This window comes from Nelumbo lutea, chromosome 3 (genome assembly GCF_056320005.1).
Source record: "Nelumbo lutea isolate HS-2025 chromosome 3, American lotus-T2T, whole genome shotgun sequence".
Lineage (NCBI taxonomy): Eukaryota > Viridiplantae > Streptophyta > Magnoliopsida > Proteales > Nelumbonaceae > Nelumbo > Nelumbo lutea.
In genome coordinates this window covers 10,324,327-10,342,893 of record NC_142686.1, presented here as the reverse complement: position 1 = coordinate 10,342,893, position 18,567 = coordinate 10,324,327, and the positions used below count along the sequence as shown (strand labels likewise).

The window sequence follows — 18,567 nt, the reverse complement described above, 5'->3', positions numbered from 1 at the left end:
GCAGGCCGCGCGCGCGCCATGCAGTTCGTGCGCGCCGCGCAGGCGCGCGTCAGGCCGCGCAGGTCGCGCTAGGCCAGCCAGACAGGTGCCTGGGTGGGTCACCAACTTTGTAAGTTTGTTGGCTGGGTGTTTTCCTAGTTGTCACGAGGTGCCACGTGTCACAATTTTACTGGAGGGCCAAATCTGCCCTCATCACTCTAAAAATACGAAATTGTTCTCTTGTCTTGGGGCAACCCATGATTTAAATAATAAACCTCTAAAAATATTACATTAAATAGAGAACTATAGAAAAATACACATTTCCAATATTTTATATTACTCACAATAAAGAAAACGAGCATGAATAATTGTTTTTATTGATGTTGTAAATGGAATACAAAATTTAAAATTGATCTCCAAAGTGAAATTGTTGGGAGGTTGGTCCACAATTCAACATTTTTGTGTCAATCTTGACGCCAAAATTAAATAATAAAAACAAAGAAGGAAACACCACAAAAGATATCAACAAAATACACAAATTTATTAATCATATTAAAGAAAAATAAATATGATAAAGAATAATGGTTTTTATTGATGATCGAAACGAGATACACATTTCAAAACTGACCAAAAAAATGAATTGTTTTCATCTTTAGTGGCAAGCCATCAATTAAATATTTTGGGTAAAACACATCAACCATTGATGTCATAATTAAATAGTAAAATTCTAAAAGGACAGAATCACAAAAAATATAAAATTTGTATAGAAACATTTAGATACATCTCTAATATCATATGTTCATCAAATTAAATAATAAGAATAAAAACCATAAACAAGAATTATCGTTATAGAATAGAAATATAAAAAAATTGAAATCATATTATTACTATTATCATCATCGAAATTCGTACATATAAAACCCATGCACATTTATTAATTATATAAACGTTCTAAAACTCATTTTTTTTTTGTTAACAAAATTTTTGAAGTTAGGAAACGTTACACTGAAATAATATTATTTAAAAAATATATATGATACCAGAAAGATATGGTAGCGGAAAACTTTGATTATCCCGTGAATTTTGCTAATGGTGAGCACCACCTGAGCATTTGGCCATAAATTTTTCCCGGTATCATAGTCAAACCCTTTTATTTTGATTCCAAATATCATCTTTTACAAGCAAAAGAGGATTGCCGTAATGCAGACGAAAAGGAGGGCAGATTGGGCCGATTAGCTAGCCAGCGGGCAACAATTTCTATTATCGTAATTCATCGAAATCGGAAATTCAAAAACTTTTTTTGGTGGTAAAGGAAACTCGGAGTAGTTAATTTCATTAGTTCCTGCCGGAAGTTTTTGATATTGGAACTCAAACTCAACGTTATGCAGATGCCAGATGCAGTGTTACCAGAACCAGAAGCAGCCCGGAGATTTGAAACTATTGTATACCGCATGTTCGGTCTAGTAAGCGGCAGAACCGAAGTACGACAATATTGCTTTCGGATTGTCTTCGATCGAGGTCAAGGTTGCGTTAATGGACACTGTCCCGATGTTTGCGAACTTTTTCTTCTACCTTCTTCTTCTTTTTCTCTTCCGTGCAGCAAAGCCTATGCAAGAGACCAGCCACTCAGCCCACCCGGTCTTTGGGGATCAATCGTGCTCTCGACGCCACCTTGGACAGAAAAGCCTATACAAGTTTTTAGATCCTCAACTCAAAGCGTTAACTCTACAGTTCTACCGGATGATTAGATCATAGATGGCGCGTGCCCTGTTTCCTGTCTGTCTCGGCTCACCTGACCTGACCTGAGCAGATCACCAGACCACTTTTGTGCATGCCAGGTAGAGGTGGAGCAGAGATGCAGAGGTATCCTTTTGCACTTACCGAATCTCATGACTCCATCTCCGTGACCCTGTTTCAATTCAAAGAGTCAAACTTGTTATTGGTAAGATAAGGGCATAAAAGTCATTTCGCATCACCCAATTCACATTGATTAATTATATATATATATATATATATATATATACATACTCTCTTATTTTTGCCCTCAAAAGCAGGGTCTCGTTCTATCCATCCATAATACTATAATAGACCTTTCGTACACAACACACGCAACACATACACACATTAACAAGAGAGAGAGAGAAGAGGGGTAGAAGAAAGGAGAAGAGGCGGGGTGGGGGTGTGTTTGGTTCGATTGGTCTTGGTGGTGGGGGTCTGTTCAGTTTGGGCACTTTGCTCGTTTCCCTCTTTTTTTGTTTGTTGCCTCCACCTCTAATCTCTCTCTCCCTCTCTCGCGTTTTTTTGGCTGCTCCAGTCGGTCGGTCGAGTCTCGAGCCCAAACGGAAACTTAACTTGTCCTCCTCTTAATCGCAGCCTTCGAATCCTGTAATCTCCTCCACATTTGTCACGGCTACTTGGGAAAAATCGAAAATTTCAAAAATAAAATGCCACGAAGGACGCAGAGGGCACCGTCGAAAGCGAAATCAAGGTTCCTTTTTCTTTAATGGAGTTCAAGGATTCGAGCACCAGCACCAACGATGTGAAGCCAGAGATCCGTCCGGTGCTCTTCGGCATCGATCTCAACGAGATCCCATCGTCGTCCTCGCTCGATTCCCCATCCTCCTCCTCCCAGGACCCGTACGCCGTCGTTCGGGCTTTTATCGATGTCCCCCCGCCACCAGCTGGAATTCTTGCCGAGTTGCCCGGTGATGTCCGTGGGTCGGCGTGTAGTGCATGTGGCCGCCCGGAGGTCAGGAACAGCGTTTTCGTCTGTGACGGCTGCGAGCGCGGGTTCCACCTCAGCTGCGCTGGTATGAGGGGTCGCCAGGCTATCATGCTTGAAGACTGGCTTTGTTCTGATTGTCAGAAGAATGGAGTGGGGAGTAAGCGGTGGCCTTTGGGAGCCGTTCGTACGGGCCCGAACCGAAGTGGTGTTAGGCTTCTTGACATCAATGCTTCGCCGCCGAGCGATGGGGATGGTGAGGGAAGCGAGGAGTTGCGGCAGAATTCTAGGTATGGGCTTTTGTTCATATCCTTCTCTTTTTATTTTATTCATGTTCTTTAGTCTCTAAGATTCTAAGTTGGTGAGAAAAGACGCGTTGAAAATGTAGTTTGCTTCCGGGAAGAAAAAGAAATAAAAGTTAAAATCCCATTTTCTTCCATGTGAGACTCTGTTTTATTCTTTGTTTATCGCATTAGCTGTTTTCAGCAATAGAAATCCGGGAAGATAGCTCCTTTAATCGGCAATGAAAGGTTCTCAAGACGTTGTCTAAAGTTAAACATAGAAAACAATTTATAGGAGTGCTAATGTAAGCAACTTAGAATTTCCTAAATGACTTAAAGCCAGTTCTCTACCCACTTCTGGTAATTGGTTTTCTATAACATTTCGAAGCTTGCTTGCAATGAGACTGCCCAAAAGTTACAGTTTGAAGAGAGACGCCCAAAAATTACTATTGCTCAAATTCTCACATATAAACTTTACAATTTGAATTTAAAATGCTATATTTATAAGCTTTAATAATTTCCCTATTTGGACTTCGGCTTTAGTGCGAACACTTGCTGAAGTGTAAGATTCCTAAATTAAATGAAAAACTTCAGCTTTTTCCCCAGAACTGGATAATTCCCTCCTGAAACAACTTGAACGGAATTGTAAGTATGGCTTACTTGTTCAACTAATTTCTGTTTTGAAGATGGCTTATTAACATTTACGGTATTTTTCATTATTATTATTATTTTTAATTTCCCCCACCATTGATGATATCCATTCAAAGCATAGGTGACATTCTTGTGGCAGGTAATGGAAACTTATTAGGGAAAAAATACAAAGGTAGAAAAACTGTTCACTACTCTAGTGGATGTAGAAACCGCCTGAACCGAATTGAATTCATAAATTAACTTATTTTGATCTTCTGCTTGTTCCTTATAACTGCTTAAAGCCCAACATATAAGATAAAACATCACTCAAGACCTTGGACTTAGAAAGGTCATATTTCATTTTTTTCATGATTTATTGAAGTCAGTTAAACTATTAATATTCATTATTATGACTAATTAGCATTCAATTAAGACTAAGGTACTGGGGCCATTGGCATGTAGCTGTTATCTAGACAGAAATATATTTGGGAAATCCTTTATAATGCCAAAAAATATAAAGACCCAGCAGCAGAAAAAAAATGTTCATGGATTGTCCAAGGCACCATATTTCTTTGACCATGTGGGATTGTCTTTATGAGTTCTTCATAGTCTTGACTCCCTGTCTATTTGGCAATTTGGCAATTTGGCATGCAGTTTCTTAGTGTTTTTAGACGAAAGGGAAGTACCAAGACATCCGATTTGATAAAAAATGGCTTGGTAAGGAGAAGTTCCATAATGTTATCCTAACATTATGTGGAGATTAAGGAAATAATAAAGGGCATGGAGATTTGGTTCCGCTTCTTTTTTGATGGTAACAGAAATCTTTATTTTTTTGATGAATGTAACAGAAAACTTTATTGAGTAGTGATAAAAATAGATACGTACAAATGATGTATAGTTTCTCCAGCTACTAACAGTAGCTTTTGTGACAATCACCCTTTTAAGTTGTACGACAAATGCATTTCATCCGGCATCTCTATTTACTCCTTCTCTGGCTAGAGAATTGCTGATCTCTGAATCCAGGTGAACCTTGTATCTGAGCTGATTAATTTCCCTGATGCTTTGTCTGAACCACCATGACCCTGGCCTGTTGTTCTTCATCCACTCTATTACAGTCCGTGAGTCACTTTTCACTTGCAAATTTGAAATGTTGAGAGGTCTGCTAAGCTTCAATCCTTGTAGTAGTGCCTAGAGCTCTGCTTTCAGTGAGTTGCCGTGGCCTATAGGTCCTCAGTAAATGGCCATGATAACACCTTCATGACTTTAACCAATTTGAATAAAATAATGGCCTTTAACCAATTTGCTGAAAAATCATTGAATTTCTTTCTTCCCAAATCATCCACGGTATGGCTGCCCTAATATGCCTCCACATCATCATTGGAGATTTGTCTCAATTAGACATTTCATGGCTAAGCAAAGAGTCTATAGAGAGCAATTATTCTGGGGAGTCATGGGGAATATGTAATGTAAAGATTGTATATGTAGGGGAGGCTAGGAGTCAGTCTACTTGGGGTGCATGGGCAAAACAGGGTTTTAAGAACCTCAAAGTGTTACATAAACGTTTTTCATCAGGACAATTAATGGAAGGTATCTATTTTGAAATGTGAAGGGTGGTTTGGCCTTTTGTGGACATCAAATAACAGAGGAGGTTTAAGTATTTGTCAGAAAACACAGGAGAAGTTCAAGTAATTTTCCTATACATTTATATACTCATCTAATCTATCAGTTGAACTGAATGGAATTAATTTGAGCAATTTGAATCTAACACCTATGTCTTCAAAAAGAGATCGGATTAGCGGAATGTCAATATGCAGTGGCTGTTTAGTGGGCTGTGGAACTAATGATAACGCCCCATGCTAGTCTATAAATGCAGATGGCCCATAACCACTCACTCTTTCACTTAGCATTTCTGGCTGGCATGGAGTGTTGTCACTGCTGCAGATTTAGCATGAAAGTTTCTGATATAACCCCATTTTAGTTTGGCTTCTAGAATCAAACATAGAGTACAATTGAATTGTTTCTTATTTTGCTTGGGAAAGGACATTCTAATATTAAATGATTCATGTTGTGCAAATGTTTAGAAATACCTTCTTGAAATAAAGTGGTCATCACTTAAAACTCTGTCTCTCTCTGATTGGCAACACAAAAAATATTTCATTGATTGATTAAAATGACAAGAGGTTACATCAAGAGGTTGTGAATACAATTGAGTTAAACCATTACATTACTCACACACACACACATGCCACCATCACCCTATTGCAATTGTGTTCAACACATTTGTTGTTTACGAATTTGTCTATCCAGACCATCTGTGAGACAATTAGCAGATCTTCTTACCCATCTTATTTGGACGTTAGAATCTTTTGAGTGCCACTTCTCACTAAGGCTGCAGTTTGGGCCGGGTTGGCCCGAACCCAACCCTAACCCAGCCCGAAAAAGTTGGGTTGGGTTGATGTTCGGATTAGGGTTAGGGTTGAAATTCATGAACCCGACTTTACTTCGGGTTGGGTTAGGGTTGACCCCTTAGCCAACCTGACCCAACCCGAATCCGACTCTATAGTACATGTCATATATAAATATATATTATATGTAATATATAACATACATTGATTTGTTTAGATGCTTGATATTTGTATAGCTCCCACCATATAGTATCGTGTATTTCTTTGAAGATAATTACTTCACTTAATTCTAATTAGAAAGACTAAACCTTAATAACATTATTTTTTGTTTTTTGAAATTTTTTTTCTTCATCTCCTCTATGTTGTTTGCCGCCTAAGAAAGATCTATCGTAAGTCATAACTCATAATAAACTATAGTAACTTCTGATACTTGTTTTTCTCAAATTTGTACCAAAAGAACAAAAAAAACGTCAACAAACAAATACTAATGAAACATAGGTTAATATATGTAGTGAGAGTTGAGTTAAGATCTAAAATCAAGAAATTCTACGAGGTTTTAAGGGATGGGAAGAAGGTTGGGTTGGGCCCAATCTGAGTTCAACCCAACCCGAAATTGACTTCGGGTTGGGTTAGGGTTGAAGGAATTTAGTTAGGGTTAGGGTTGGGTTAGTCGGATTGAAGGCTGGGTTGGGTTAGGGTTAGGGTTGGGGTTTAGAACTTAGGGTTGGGTTAGGATTGGCTTCAACCCGACCTAACCCGGCACGACTTGCAGCCCTACTTCTCACTTGTGTCTGATTTCATTTCCTAACTGCCAAACCACCTCTTAACTTTTTTGGCCACCATACTGCTATCTTTGAATCCCCTTCAATGATCAACCTTACAACTCTTGTCTCAGTTTTTTTTTTTTAAAGAAAGAGACCTTTATTCACAGTCTGAATTTCCAAATGAAAAATAGGGGAAGTCTAAATCCTTATTCTCAAGGATCAAAGGACGTAATTGGAAAAACCTCTTTAGCGTCCTATAGTCATTTACTCGTGTTATCTCTTTTTGTTAATGGAGAGGTCTGAGAGGAACATTCCAGCTTTGCCCATAAGATGCCTAATAAATGCACTTCCTGTTTGCTGGGTCGTGATCCCATGGCATTTGGGGGTCAAATAGAGGAGTGGGCTGAGCTGGTGCAGTGGGTTTGTTAGGGTGTATGGAGCTGTATCCCATTTGCAATTTGCTGGAACATTTGGAAGGAGAGGAGCAGAAGGACTTTTGAAGACAAAGCCTGCAGCATGGACAAGATGGTCGCGGCTGTGGGCAGATCAGTGTTAGAATGGTTGCTGATTCTTCCAGAATTCAGTCAGTTAGAACAGGAGGATTTTGGAAATAGTTTAGGTTAGTTCCTGGATTATCAGATTTGTAATGTGGAGCTTGTTCTTTATTCTGAAAGTTGGTCTATGTATTCGGGTGATGACTTGTCACCCTCTTTTGTAACTTCTTTTATCTTTAATTAAATTTTTATTTTACTTATAAAAAAATCCCATGGCATTCATTAAGTTTTGCTTCCTCAAGGCACAGATTAGGATAGGCAGTGACTGAACTGTTCCAGGCATCGTCTTGAAGTGAATTGAATTCTATTCCCTACTACAAAATTGACAGCTATGCATTTTTGGAAATTCTTTTTCTTTATGCTCTTCCAGGCTAAGATCCGATTATCATCCACTACCTTGTTGCAGGTCTAACTTCTGTTTCTTTATATTTGTCATCAATAACTATGTCGTCGGATGGTTACTATCCTTCCAAAACATCAATTCCTCCAGGAAGATCCTAATTCATCTTTCCAAGGTCTTGATGCTAAACTGCTTGCAACCACCACCAAGCATACCCAACCTAATAGACTAAACTTTACTGTATGGTGCAATCAACTAGCATTAAAAGAACTTAAGGATATCAGGAGAATTGATGCATAAGAGTATCGGGATGTGATATGGGATGTTGATTTAGTTTTGAACTTTGGTTTTCTTAGCTTTTTTCGGGGGAACTTGGGATACCAATTGTAAAATTTATTAAAGGTTGTAACCTGTTTCTTTGAATGCTTGAGTTCATGGGCATTGTTATGAAGATTTAGGTTATATAATTTATTTGTCTATTTACAAATACACCACCTGTCACAGGAGCAAAAAGCTAGCAGCAAAATCCAATAAAATGTCTGCAACTGGTGGTAAAGCTAGTTTTGAAGGGTGTGACATGGCCATGTGGATGATAAAAGAAATGTTGAAGACAAGGGGTATTATGAATAATTCTACCCCCACCCGACTCAGAAACATGCCATTTCCTGAACCTGCCTGACCCTGTAGGGTTGGACCTGATATCAATCCTTCCCCACCCACAGCCTTTCAATTGCATTATTTATAACACATTTTGAAATTCTAAAAGACATTTGTTTAGGTTGGAATTTGGTTAATAGATTCTGAGGTGTCACTTCCTCCATTAGTTAAAGAAGAAAAACCAAAATAAACATGAAAAGAAATCCTAAATTTTAAGGGTTTGGAGTCAGAAGCCATGACCGGCGGGGTGGGCATGCCAATCCCCAACATGACTCGGCTTAAAGAATGAAAACCTTAATGCAATCCCTTACCAGAATAAACCTGACCCTATAGGATCAGGTCAAGGTGGGTTTACTATTTAACCCGATCCATCCATTGACATCCCTAGCCATATGGTGAAGTCTTTATCAGTGTTCAGTGCGTTGGCTTGGGTGAGTGATTCTTAGGGTGCTCAACCTCAATGTTTGTTACCTTTTTGGCTACTTGGAGCGTGGCGAGTTCTAGGCCTCTCATAGGGGTGTGTCTTGTTGAAAGGTGTCTGTGAGTCTTCTGTGCTTGAATACAAGGAGAGCTTACTCATAAAAAAAAAATCAAGGAGAGCTTGTTTACTTGTATGACACCTTTCTTTATGCGGATATCAGGCCCATATTTCCTCCCCTATCAATTTTGTTTTATGTTTTTTTTTTTTTTTTTCCTTTCTGTACATTGATCCTTGGTGTAACTGTTTTATTGATCTCAAAAAGAAGGTTTAGATTATCGCCTGATAGGTAAGATGGGCCTTCTTCAATTGGAAGGTTGTCTTTGAATGGTAAAGGGTCAGGTTATATTTTGTTGCTCAAGTCCTGTTTATAGTAGGTAACTGGAACTCTAATTTTCATGTTGGATGCTGAGACAGTGAAGAACCTACTTCATTTTTTCATGATGGGAGACTGGACAAAGGCTATTTTCTGGGGTTCCACAATTGATTGGTGCCATCGTAGACTCTCTATATTTTCTCTTAAATTTGAGAGAAGAAAACAGCATTTTGTTTGAATATATTGTCCTCACCTTTTTCGATTTCTAATGGCAAGAGGGCAGATACCAATTCTCTCTCACACAAACACACAACAAAAGAAAAAAGAAATAAAGACTCCCATACTTTTTGTATTTATTCTGTTTATATATATTATTATGATTTTTCTGTGCTAATGCATAAAGAAAATTTCTCTACTCAAAAAGAAGGAAATAGCACCTCTATTGTCGATCCAAATATTAGTAACAACAATAGTATTGCCAAATGTGTCAGTACTAATCCTCTAAATGTACTATACTTGGTAATAGTGGTGAATGTATAAGGATGAATACCTGCCTTTTTAAGATGGTGATGGTAAAAGTAACAACTCAACTGTTATTTGTATTTGTTTACATTGGATGGATTACTCTATTCCTTGGGATCAAAGTATACCCTGCTCCTTTTGTTTGTTAACATTGATCAAAGTAACTCCCCCACCTCCATGCATTTATTGCTTATTCGGTTGGGATAGCTTCTTTTTTGGTTAATTAGTGGTTATGTTACTTGGTTTTGCTCCTAGGAATGATTACTGATTGAAGTTTTGGTGACTTGTAGAATGCCTACGATGTGTGAAAATTCTCTTACTGGGATTGCATTTGGCGCCTCAGCAACATGTTCTAACTCATTGTGTGTGGGGAATGGATTTGATTTACTCAAGGAACCTGGTATGATGATTGAAACAGTCAACTTAGATTCCAAAGAAGCAATGCACCAAAGGCTGAGTACTACTAAAAGTTTTGAGGAGACAGATTCGAGCTCCACACTTAAAGGAAGGCTTCGAAGTAACAATAATACAACCCTTAGATTACCACCTCAGAATACAAATGAGATGTTTCTGCAGGCTCTGAGAGAATTTATTTTTGAAAAGCATGGTGTACTTGGAGAAGGCTGGCATGTTGAACTTAAACAACATGTAGGTAGGTGTGATGCCTTTGCAATTTATTGTGCTCCAGATGGCAAGAGATTTGAGTCAATGTTGGATGTTGCCTGTCATCTTGGGTTGGTGTTGAAAAGCAACTCTGTAGATGCTGAGGATAGAAGTGATGGGTTTACTTCAGTTCAGAAAGGCTTACATCCACGTAGAAGAAGAAAAGAATCTGCAAGACTTTCAAGAACGAATAGTTCTGCTGAAAATCAAGATTCTTTGAGAAATGGCTGTAGTAGGGATCCCTCATCTGACATGGATATTGTGGAAACTATGGCATGCAACTTAGGGAGTAATGGAAGAATTGCAGAAAATGGAGCAGGGGGAGATTGTGGCAGTATACTTCAGCAACCTAAACCTGAGGTAAGTGAATAATACATATTTATTATTTTGTCAACCTGTTCCTTATAGAGCCTTATTTTCTGCTGCTATAATGATTATTGAATTATTCTTGATATATTCTAGTATGTCACATAAGTTATTTAGTCTTGGTTTTCATGCTTGACTGTTGATGCTACTCCCAGGGTGGACTTCCGGTTCAGTATGAAGATTTCTTTGTTCTCTCATTGGGTAACATTGATGCCCGACCATCATATCATGACACTAGCAAGATATGGACTGTAGGTTATAAATCCTCTTGGCATGACAGGATTACTGGGTCTCTTTTCACATGTGATGTATTGGATGGTGGTACCTTTGGACCTATTTTCAAGGTCAAAAGATGTCCATGCTCTGCATCAGCAATCCCCATTGGATCAACAATCATCTTGAACACAAGTCTTGGTCGACTTGATGCTACAGAAAATATAGAAACTAATGCTTCTCCAACTTTTGGCATGGACTATGATGATGATTATGATATCCAATTGATTCTCTCTGAACTGTGTCTTCCACCTACAGAACATAACTCTTTGTCATGCTTTGAAAGTAGTTCAAGTGAAGCTTGTGATTTTCAAACAATGAATAGTTTGCCATCTCAATCCAGTTGCCTGCTAGAGAGAACTGACAAATTTGTCACAGAGAATTCAGGAGTGAGGGATCAAATTGGTGAGTTTGTAGTAGAAGGGAGATCATCTTCTTCAGTGTGGGGGATGGTTTCTCAGACTCTTGTTGATGCTTGCCACAAAGTCTACAATAAAAAAGGCAGACTTAATTTTTTATGTAATCATGATTTAGATGTGGGTTGTTCATCATATTCTAATGCTAAAGATACAAAAAGTAAAGATGATTTTGGTTCATTAGCCAAATTTTGCAGTTTGATGGGGCCTGTTGACATCCCATGTGTAATTCAGAGTGAGACTGACCTTGAGAACTCGTGTAAAGCACTGTCAAGATGGTTGGACCAGGATAGATTTGGACTAGATATGGAATTTGTGCAGGAAATCATAGAACGGCTTCCTGGAGTTGATGAATGCTCACGGTATGAATTTCTGGATAAGAGAAATTACTCATCAAAAGCACATACGGTTGGAAGTGGTCTTCTCCTGGCTAAAAGGAAGAGTCAAGTAGGAGATTTGGAAGGAGAGGGCTTAGATGGTTTATTCAGACAGTATAAAAGACCCAGGAGGGAGGGTGTGGTTGATCATGAAATAGATCATCACCATCCTCCTGGCAAACCTCTGAGCTCTAGGCTTCCTGCAGAGTTGATTGGTGATGTTCTTCAGGTATGTTCTTGCCTTGCGATTATTTTTTAAAGTATATTGTGATTCTTTAATTTTGATACAGAACTCTTGCTGTTACTTCATTAGGTTTTATGACCTTTCCCTTTATGGTATATGTGTTCAGGTATTTGAGTTGCTATGTCGGTTCTATGATATTCTGGGTCTGAAGGAACCATTGTCATTTGATGAATTTGAGGAGGAGCTTGTAAATCCGTGGTTTGACAGCTCAAATTTCCTTGAGAAGTTTGAAAAAGAAATTCAGGAAACCAGAGATCCAAACATACATACAGGTGGCAATACCTTGCTCCCAAGTACTGAACCTGAGGGTACTGTACCTGGGGAAAATCCACATGCATTCATTAAAGTGGAAACTGAATCAATGAAGGAAGCAGCCCAAGCTAGGCTTGCATCTCAAACTTACAATAGATGCACTGGTGTTGCTTTGACAAAGGCTCATAGCACTCTGCTAAAAGTGCTAATTGGTGAGCTTCAGTCCAGAGTTGCAGCAATTGTTGATCCAAATTTTGATGCTGGAGAATCAAAATCTAGAAGGGGGAGAAAGAAAGATGCTGACAATTCAATTCTGGTGAAAAAAACAAAGGTTGATATGCTCCCAGTTAACGAATTGACTTGGCCAGAATTAGCTAGGAGATATATTTTATCCGTCTCTTCCATGGATGCCAACCTTGATTCTGCAGAGATTACCAACCGTGAGGGGGGGAAAATTTTTCGGTGCTTGCATGGTGATGGTGGAATGCTTTGTGGCTCACTTACTGGAGTGGCTGGAATGGAAGCAGATGCTTTGGTAAGATTGGATCACACTTATTATTCTACTCTGTTTTGTAGTTTTGATTGCAAAATCTTTTTGAAGTTTCAGATGAAAATCTTCATACTGTTTCCTTCACTGCCTTGCCCATTTTCTCCTTATGACTCAGTAGTATATCTGTATATGCTTACCATCAGATTGAAATTGACATGTCTTGTACATCATTGTTCTTTGAAACAGTCATGGTAATTATTACCTAATATGGCTGCATGAAAGTATGGGTTACGGCTGCATTAGTAAGGGGATAAGTGTTATTTACTTTCCCAATCTGTTATGTGGATATTTTATTGCTTTGACAAAGGAAACCCTTTAAATGTTATGCTCGTTTTATTCAACAATCAATAATACTATACTGACTCCCAAACCCAGGCAGTACACAAATATTGGACTGACATGGGAGTTTTAGCAAAAAAATGCTCTATACCAAATTGATGTAGGATCACTTGGTAATCTTAGTAAAGAATACCTGATTTAGGGTAAAAGGTGCAATGTAAAATGTTAGAAGTAAAATTGTACAGATTTCCCTACCTTTCCCTTCCTTATCCGGTTTTCCTTCAAACCAACTGCAGCCTAAGGTTTAAAACAAAGGCTTATGAAAACCTGGAAATCTACTTATGAATGAACATCTAGTACATGTGTGTGCACATCAGTCTGTTGGGGATCTTTCTTTGTTTTCTACTTATCTGGAGGATTGGCAGGTTGTGCTGTTTGCGTAGGCAGTGGCCCTTTTAGGTGTTGGGTGGTTTTAGAGTTGTGTTTTTGTTTGATTTTATTGCATGCTATCTCAACACCTCATGTGGATGTAATCAGTTCTCTTATATTTTTTTAATAATCTTTTCTTTTTATTACAAAAAATGTGCATGCCAGTCCACTTTCAAGGCTCAAAATATCTTCTTTGAGGAAGCATAGCAAACAATGAGGGAACTAGATAGTAGAAAGGAGGGGGGTAGTAGTAGTTGTAATGGTAGGAGGGAGGAAATTGTTTTCTGAATGATGCCAATTTAGTTCCATAGCAATTTCTGAAGACTCCTATCCCGAATTTCCTAACCTGCAGCCATCTAAATTCATTTTGATGAAATCATGAGTAGGAGGTGATCACAGTTGACTATAGGTGCTCTAGCTGTTAAAGAGCAAGCAATGATTTGCCACCCTCTAATAGGGGTGATCATGGCCAGGCTTAGCACCTACGATAAGGGCGGCAGCCCGGGCTCAGTTCTGAAATATAAGCCTTGGCTGGGCTTCCAGGCCTATGACTAAATACATTATATTAAATGTATATATAATATTTAATGTCCTATAATGTATGCATGGAATAAATGTTATGTTGGGCCAGGCCCAGCCTACAAATTTCCAGGCCTGGTGCATGCTGGGCCTGAGCACAAACCTAGCTGAAGCCTGGAAATTTGTTGGCCAGGCTAGAAAGGACCACTCCTGTGACCTGTCCTCTAATGATGTCATCATAGAAAATTGAGCAAAGATTACCTAATGTGCCATCCTCACCATAATAATTTCAATGCTTGCTTCCTTTTTTTTTTTTTTTTTTAACTTTTATCTTTGAGTGTTCTTGCACTCCTTTCTTTCCAGATTGTCAACACGATTGTTACCTCAATACACCTCCACATTGTTTTATTAGCTGCTTGTTGCCTCCTCTGCCTTTGTCAGCTGTTTGTTATTTCCTTCACTTTTGTTAGCTGCTTTTCAGTCATTAAAATTCACTCCATGTCTTAAATATAGTTTTACAACCACACTTTTTTTTTTCCTTGGGGTGGGGGGGGTGGGGGAGGAAGCTGCAAGGAAAAAAAAAAAGGAATCGGAAGAAAATTTTGGAGGCCTCTCAAGAGGACAGAACAAGAGAAGTTGATTTCTGACAAGAACATTTCCAGTGGATGAAGTGTTGAAGCAGAAAAAAACTAGGTCTTCGGAAGGTGTAGGGTATGGTTGTAAGGACTAACTTTTTTTGATCAATATGGTTGTAAGGACTTTGAGAAAGGTGGGTTGGTAACAGGGCAAATCTTCAAGAGGAATGTGGTTCTAGAATTAGAAAGAATAAACGAAAATTCCAAGGACTTACAAAGAGGTCAGAGAATGTCTCTAATGCAGTAAGAAGGTTCAAAACTCAGAAAGACTAGAATGGTACATGTTACATAAATTTTTGCCAGATTAAGGGGGGCTTGTTTGTGGTTAATCCCAAAAAAGGTTAAGAAAATAAGGAGTATTTGCAAGAGAAACAAAGGGGTTCTGGCTCCAGTAAGAAAAGAATTTCAATGGGGTACAGAATGTCCTACTATGTTTTTGTTTTGCTCTTGGGGTGTAGATTTTGTATCAGGCATGTTGGAGTTGGATTTAGTGGGTATGGTTCTTAGCTAGTTGTTCCTGGGAGGGTGGGTTTTGAGGTTGGTGCTCTAAATGTATGTAGAAATGTGCATGGGCAGGGTTATTGATAAAAAAAAGTGCATGGGCAGGGTCAGTGTGGATTTTTGATTTACTTGATGTAGGGTCTGCGGGGTTGTGAAATAAGGGATTTGATTATTTGGGTTTTTGTTATGTTTGTTCCTTGTCTTGGGTGATTCCTTATCACCTGTTTTGTAACTTACCTCTTCTGTTTTAATGAATTTTCTTTTTTATTTACTATAAAAAAATGCAAACGTTATTTATCAAAAAAAAAATGCAAACGTGACTAGGACCTATTAATGTTCACATCCAAACAGTTCCAGAAGAAAAGGCCAAAACACCTAATATACTCTTCTATTCTGACAACTAAGTAAAGCCTATGGCCTGAAGAGGCCATTAAATTAGCCAGTGAGTGTACTACTAAACTTCAAAAGAAAATCTTATTTGAAGTACTATAGGCAAAAATGGTATTTGAATGGAGATTTGATAGCTTCCAATGTAGGAAATATTATATGACTTTTTTGTTCCGAGGGTTCATGTTACTCTAGTATTTTTTTTGGTGAGAAAAGGTAAGGTATATTATGTAGACTGTAGAGATGATCAAATCAATTAGGCCTGCATTACCTGGTGGCCATGGCCTGGATTTAATTTTATGTATTTGTGTGTTTTGGTGTACAGTTATATGACCCATTTACTAAATAGGGGTGATTTGGGCCACTATTCCGGCAGCTGTGATTTGGGCCATTTGGTCTGAGAGAAACAACAGAATTTTTAATCAAAAAGTGAGAGGGGCAGAGGATATAGTTCAACTGGCTGTTGGTAAACTGCTTTCTTGGATCTCAGTCACTCTTGAATTCAGAAACTCAAATGTAACTCATCTATTGAGAACTCAGTCAATCTGGTGTTTGTAGTGGGAGTCCCTCAGGCCTGTCCATTTGTGGGCAGGTTCTGTTCTGTACTTTTATGAGTTAATTTTAATAAATTTATCTTACCTTTCAAAAAAAAAAAATCTAAATAGGGGGTGAGCGAATAGGAGAATAAGTTTGCAATTGATAATATTGAATACAAATTTAGGCTTAAATTTAAATTTTTAATTTTTTTAGAATATCAAATGGCTCTATGGAAGATGTGCATTCATTTCTGGATTTCTTTGGTTTTAAAGTTGGACAAAAGGACAATAAGGGTGGGGGAAGTTCTATGGAGAGAGAAAAAAACACATTGGGATGCTATTACAAATGGAAATGAAGGAGAGAGGCAGTGACTGAGGTGCAAGAGTCCATCGATTATCTGGAAGGTGATATTAGGGAAGAAGGGGGAAAGAAGAGGTTGAAGGGATTGGCAAAGTTGTAAACAATGGTTCAGGAGGTAAAGAGGTGGGTGAAGAAAGAAGAAGAGGCAAACGGAAAAATACACAAGGTGCTCCTTCTAGAGTTTACAACAGAAAAAGGAACTATTGGACAAGGACTTTAACAGAGAAGGGAAGGCTGGAGGGCAGAAGATTTGTCTGAAGATGATAGAAGTGTAAGGGATTCAAGTGAAGAAGAAATTTGTGTTGATGAGACACATTACATTGAAAGAACTATTGATTTGAATAAAGCGGTTGATATGAAGCTGGAAGTTAGTAAGGCATTGGGCTGAATGTTATAGGAGAACCCTTTACTAGGAAAATGTTTCAGGAATTGGAGGAAATCTACAAGATGTTGGTGAGGAAAATTACATGATGTAAGGAGGGGGTAGAAAACTTGACGTTGGTGGTAAAGCTCTTTGAGAGGGTGTCTAATTTGATGATTAATTGGTCAAAGAGCTTAGTTGTTGCAACCAACATTGAAGAGGAAGATTTGAGGCTCATGGCAGATTCCCTAGGTTGTGAGAAAGGAGTGTGACCTATGAAATATTTAGGTTTACTCCTAGGTGATAACCCTAGATCTGCTAGTTCAGATGGGGAGAGGTGGTGAAATTGAAGGAAGAAGGGGAATTGGGAATTGATAATGTTAGTTTGAAGAATCGGGCTTTGCTCAGCAAATGGCTATGGAGGTTTCTGAATGAAAATGAGAAATTATGGCACAAAATAGTTGCAAGCATTCACGGCTTGTCAGGCAATGGATGGGATGCTGGATGTATTCATAGAGCTACCTTGGCTGCTCCCTTGGAAGCTCATCCATGATCTCCTTCCTACCTTTCTAAATCATATCAGGTATGATTTGGCATTTGATAAAAAAAAATCAGATTCTGGGAGGATGTGTGGATTGGGAATATCCCTTTGTGTGAGAGATTCCCTTCTCTTTTTGATCTTTCTAGCTTCAAGGGTAGGCCTATTTCTGAATTTTTGAGTCAGCACTCCCATCCCTCAGGGCTGAATTGGAACTTTGGCTTCAAGAGGAACCTTAGAGGGTATGAACTTCCTAGCCTGCCCGAATTGTTAAACTTGCTGAGTTCAGTGTTCTTGGGAGAAGTTGGATCGGATTCTAGGGTTTGGGGACCTAACTCTGATGGCTTGTTTCTTGTAAATCCTTGTTACATTCTTTGGTAGCCACCTCCTCTTCTTCTTTCCCAGTCAAGGAAATTTGGTACTCTCCCATTCCCCCTAAAGTTAGTGCTTTTTGCTGCGAAGTGTTTCATGGTTGTATTAATACCTATGATCAACTTCAAAGAAAAAGACCAAATTGGTGTTTGTCCCCTAACTGGTATGTCCTGTGTAAGTTGAATGGTGAGACTGCACTTCATCTTCTAATCTCTTGCCCTTTTGTTAGCTTTATTAGGAATTGGTTTGCTGCCCTCTTTGGTTGCAGGTGATCTCCTGACAGGCTGGATGGCTTGTTTAGCCCCTACAGGTATTAGTTGCACTAAAAAGAGGGGTAAGATCCTGTGGAGGTGTACTAGAGTAGCACTATTGTGGACTGTTTGGGAGGAGAAAAATGCAAGAATATTTGAAGAAAGAGAAAAAAAGCAAGGAAGCCTTGCTTGAGACAATAATATTGAGAGTGACACACTGGGCAAAAAGCAAGAAGTTCTCAGATTTCAAGGTTGAAAATTTCTTCAGGGCTTGGGGTGTTATTGCTGGAAGAAGCTATTGAGACATGCTCTCCCCCATTAGATGGCTGGAAGAAGCTGAACTTTGATGGGAGTTGTGTGGGTAATCTGGGTCCCTCAGGCATTGGGGGGGGTGCTTAGAGATGTTGATGGAAACATCATTGCTCTATTCTCTGGTCTGTGGGACAGGGTGATGTGGCAAGGTCAGAGTTTCTGGCTGCAGTATATGGGGTTGAAAAGGCAAAGGAGCTGGGTATTAGCAAACTGTTCATCGAGGGAAACTCAAAAACTGTGATAAAATGGCTGCAGAAGGGGAGGGGGTGACATGGCAATTGAGAAATGAACTCAGAA

General features: G+C 38.9%; 1 protein-coding gene across 1 annotated transcript in view; it reads left to right on the top strand.

The window, feature by feature from the left end:
* The first annotated feature begins 1,971 nt into the window (after positions 1-1,971).
* The window catches only part of LOC148862864 (methyl-CpG-binding domain-containing protein 9-like), a 41,042-nt gene continuing 24,446 nt past the window's right edge, over positions 1,972-18,567 (top strand). Inside the window, exons 1-4 of the mRNA XM_088980961.1 lie at positions 1,972-2,991; positions 9,939-10,671; positions 10,833-11,972; positions 12,094-12,774. Coding sequence (XP_088837087.1) covers positions 2,483-2,991; positions 9,939-10,671; positions 10,833-11,972; positions 12,094-12,774 — 3,063 coding nt within the window. The 5' untranslated portion in view covers positions 1,972-2,482. The remainder of the gene's footprint in view (positions 2,992-9,938; positions 10,672-10,832; positions 11,973-12,093; positions 12,775-18,567) is intronic.